The sequence below is a fragment of the Octodon degus genome, unplaced genomic scaffold (assembly GCF_000260255.1).
Source record: "Octodon degus isolate 3935 unplaced genomic scaffold, OctDeg1.0 scaffold00056, whole genome shotgun sequence".
Taxonomy (NCBI): domain Eukaryota; kingdom Metazoa; phylum Chordata; class Mammalia; order Rodentia; family Octodontidae; genus Octodon; species Octodon degus.
In genome coordinates this window covers 11,113,688-11,116,062 of record NW_004524632.1, presented here as the reverse complement: position 1 = coordinate 11,116,062, position 2,375 = coordinate 11,113,688, and the positions used below count along the sequence as shown (strand labels likewise).

The 2,375-nt window shown below is 59.0% G+C and overlaps 1 protein-coding gene across 2 annotated transcripts in view; it reads left to right on the top strand.

Annotated features, from left to right (window-relative positions):
• Ezh1 (enhancer of zeste 1 polycomb repressive complex 2 subunit) overlaps nt 1-2,375 on the top strand; it is a 28,039-nt gene that overhangs the window by 2,292 nt on the left and 23,372 nt on the right. For both annotated transcript variants that reach the window (XM_023717921.1, XM_004633792.2), the window contains exons 3-4: nt 281-400; nt 1,457-1,577. In XM_023717921.1, the coding sequence (XP_023573689.1) occupies nt 281-400; nt 1,457-1,577 (241 nt within the window). The remainder of the gene's footprint in view (nt 1-280; nt 401-1,456; nt 1,578-2,375) is intronic.

Below are 2,375 nucleotides of genomic sequence, written 5' to 3'. Positions count from 1 at the left end.
AAATAAAATTTTAAAAATAAATAAAAAATTTAAAAAATGGACAGGGTATGATACCCGCTGTCCTCCTCAAAGCAGGATGTGGGTTTTATACCTTGGTGTTTCCCATGGAACCAGCCCCATGCTATGGAGGAGCAGGTCCAAGTGCATTGCCTGAAGGTCCTCAGGGAATGTTCCGGACCTCTTGTCCGCCTGCCTGGGCTGGGCTCTGGGAGGACGCGGGAGGGGTCTGGGTTGTGGGGTGGGCGCAGCGTCAGTGCCCCATCCTGTCCCCGGCCTGCAGTGTACCGTCGAGAGCCTCTTCCCAAGCTTCGGCAGCCAGCACATGCTGATGCGGTCCCTGAACACAGTGGCCCTGGTCCCCATCATGTACTCTTGGTCCCCGCTGCAGCAGAACTTCATGGTGCGTATAGGGGCACATGGCATTGTGCAGGCCGCGTGGCCATCATTGCAGACCATGAGGCACCTGGGGCTGCTGGCAGGGTTTGCTGGAGAGCTGGGCAAAGCCGGGCACAGTGCGCAGGGTACTGTCATGCCTGCCCTCGCGTGGGTCTGGTGCTCTGAAGCAGGCTCCACATTGGTTCTCTTTAGAATGAATAAGATGGACTGAAACTTGGTTTCCTCTTGCTGCTTGGCCCGGGCTGGGAGTCTTGCACACAGCTCTGGGTCCAGGTCAGGGGCCTGGTCCGTGTGTTCAAGGCAGAGGCTTGGCAGTCACTCCCCGCGAAGTCAGCAGCGCCCCTGTGACCTCCGCAGCTGTGTAGGCACAGCCCTCACCCAGGCCTGTGTGCCAGTGGTGGGCACTCACTGTTGGGGCTCATCCCTGCCCACTCTGTGGGCTGTCCTGTGCTGGTGGCAAGTGGATCTGAGCCTGCAATAGCAGACCTGCCTGAGCACAGCCTAGAGTCGCTGTGCTCCACCCTGGGGCTTGGGGATAGGTGGCTGGGTGGGCGGGGCAGCTCCTGGCTGCTGAGAGCGTGGTCGTTGGTCCTGGGGCAGGCAGGGCAGGCGGGCAGGAGGCAGCAGAGGCTAGGAGGCGGTGGGGAGGCCGAGCTGTGCGGGGCACCCAGCCCTCCGCGCCCCTCAGGAGGTGCCTGCAGCTTCTGCCCGCCATAGGTGGCCCTGGCCTGTGTGGCTGCGGTTTTGCTGCTCATTTTGTTAGCAGCACCTTAGGAGGGCTCACTTCTCCTCCCAGCCTCCGATACGGTGCTGGTGACAGGCAGGGCAGTAGTCAGCGGGGCACAGGTGCTCTCCCGTCCAGGCATGGTGACCCTGGTTCTCTGAGTTGAGCAGACATTTTCTAGACATCAGCAGCTACATAAAATCCTCCGACCCCAGAAGGGCAAAGCGACAGGGATGTCTGAAGCAGGGCCTGAAGTGGCCTCAGCAGGAAGGGCTGGGCACAGGGCTGGTGGCCAGGACAGTGGCCCATGGATGACCCGGTGTGGCCCGGTTTCAGGTGGAAGACGAGACGGTGCTGTGCAATATTCCCTACATGGGGGACGAAGTGAAGGAGGAGGACGAGACGTTCATTGAGGAGCTGATCAACAACTATGACGGCAAAGTCCACGGCGAGGAAGGTGGGCCCCAGCACTGAGTGCCCGTAGCGTGGAGTTGTGATTTGTGGCTTGTGTGACCAGAGTCCTGGCGGCACTGCGGGGAGGAGTGGCTGAGAGGGCCCCTCGCCTAGGAGATCCGCAGCAGGAAGCGGGGAGTTGCTTATGAGGCAGAAGCACTTGGGCTGCCCTGCAAGTGGGCTGTGTGGCCTGCAGGGTGTGTCCAGGTTCTGAGAAGGCAGCGCTCAGTGCAGGAGGCCTCTTGAGGGGAGACTCCCGTGGTCTGCGAGCAAACGCAGTCCTTCCCCACGGTGCCCCCTAGTGCCCAGCCTGCCAAGCTGCCGCAGAGCCCGGTGGAGCATGATTTGGGGGGGAAAGTGCTGTTTTACCAGGCATGGTGGTACTCGCCTGTATTTCCAGCACTTGAAAGGCTGAGGCAGGAGGATCATCTCAAGTTCGAGGCCATTCCGGGCTACATAGAAAGTTCAAGACTACCCTGGGCTACATAGCAAGACCCTGTCTCAAAAGAAAAGCAAAGGCAGACATCTTGCCACTGAGCTATAGCCTCAGCAAGCTGTATTTTGAACTAGGGAAGTCAAAAACCCTAGTTGCCTCAGCAAAACCAAGGCAAGTTCATCTATTGTTCTCCTGGTGTCCTCGCAGTAGTTGGCATGCTCTGAGGCCTTGGGCCCCAATCCCAGGGCTGACCTGTGACTGAGGGTATGAAGTAGCCCATTAAGAGTAAGGCGGGTGCTGGGGCTGGTGAGATGGCTCAGTGGTCTAAAGCACCTACTTAGAACAAGCTGAGCTAAGCAAAACACA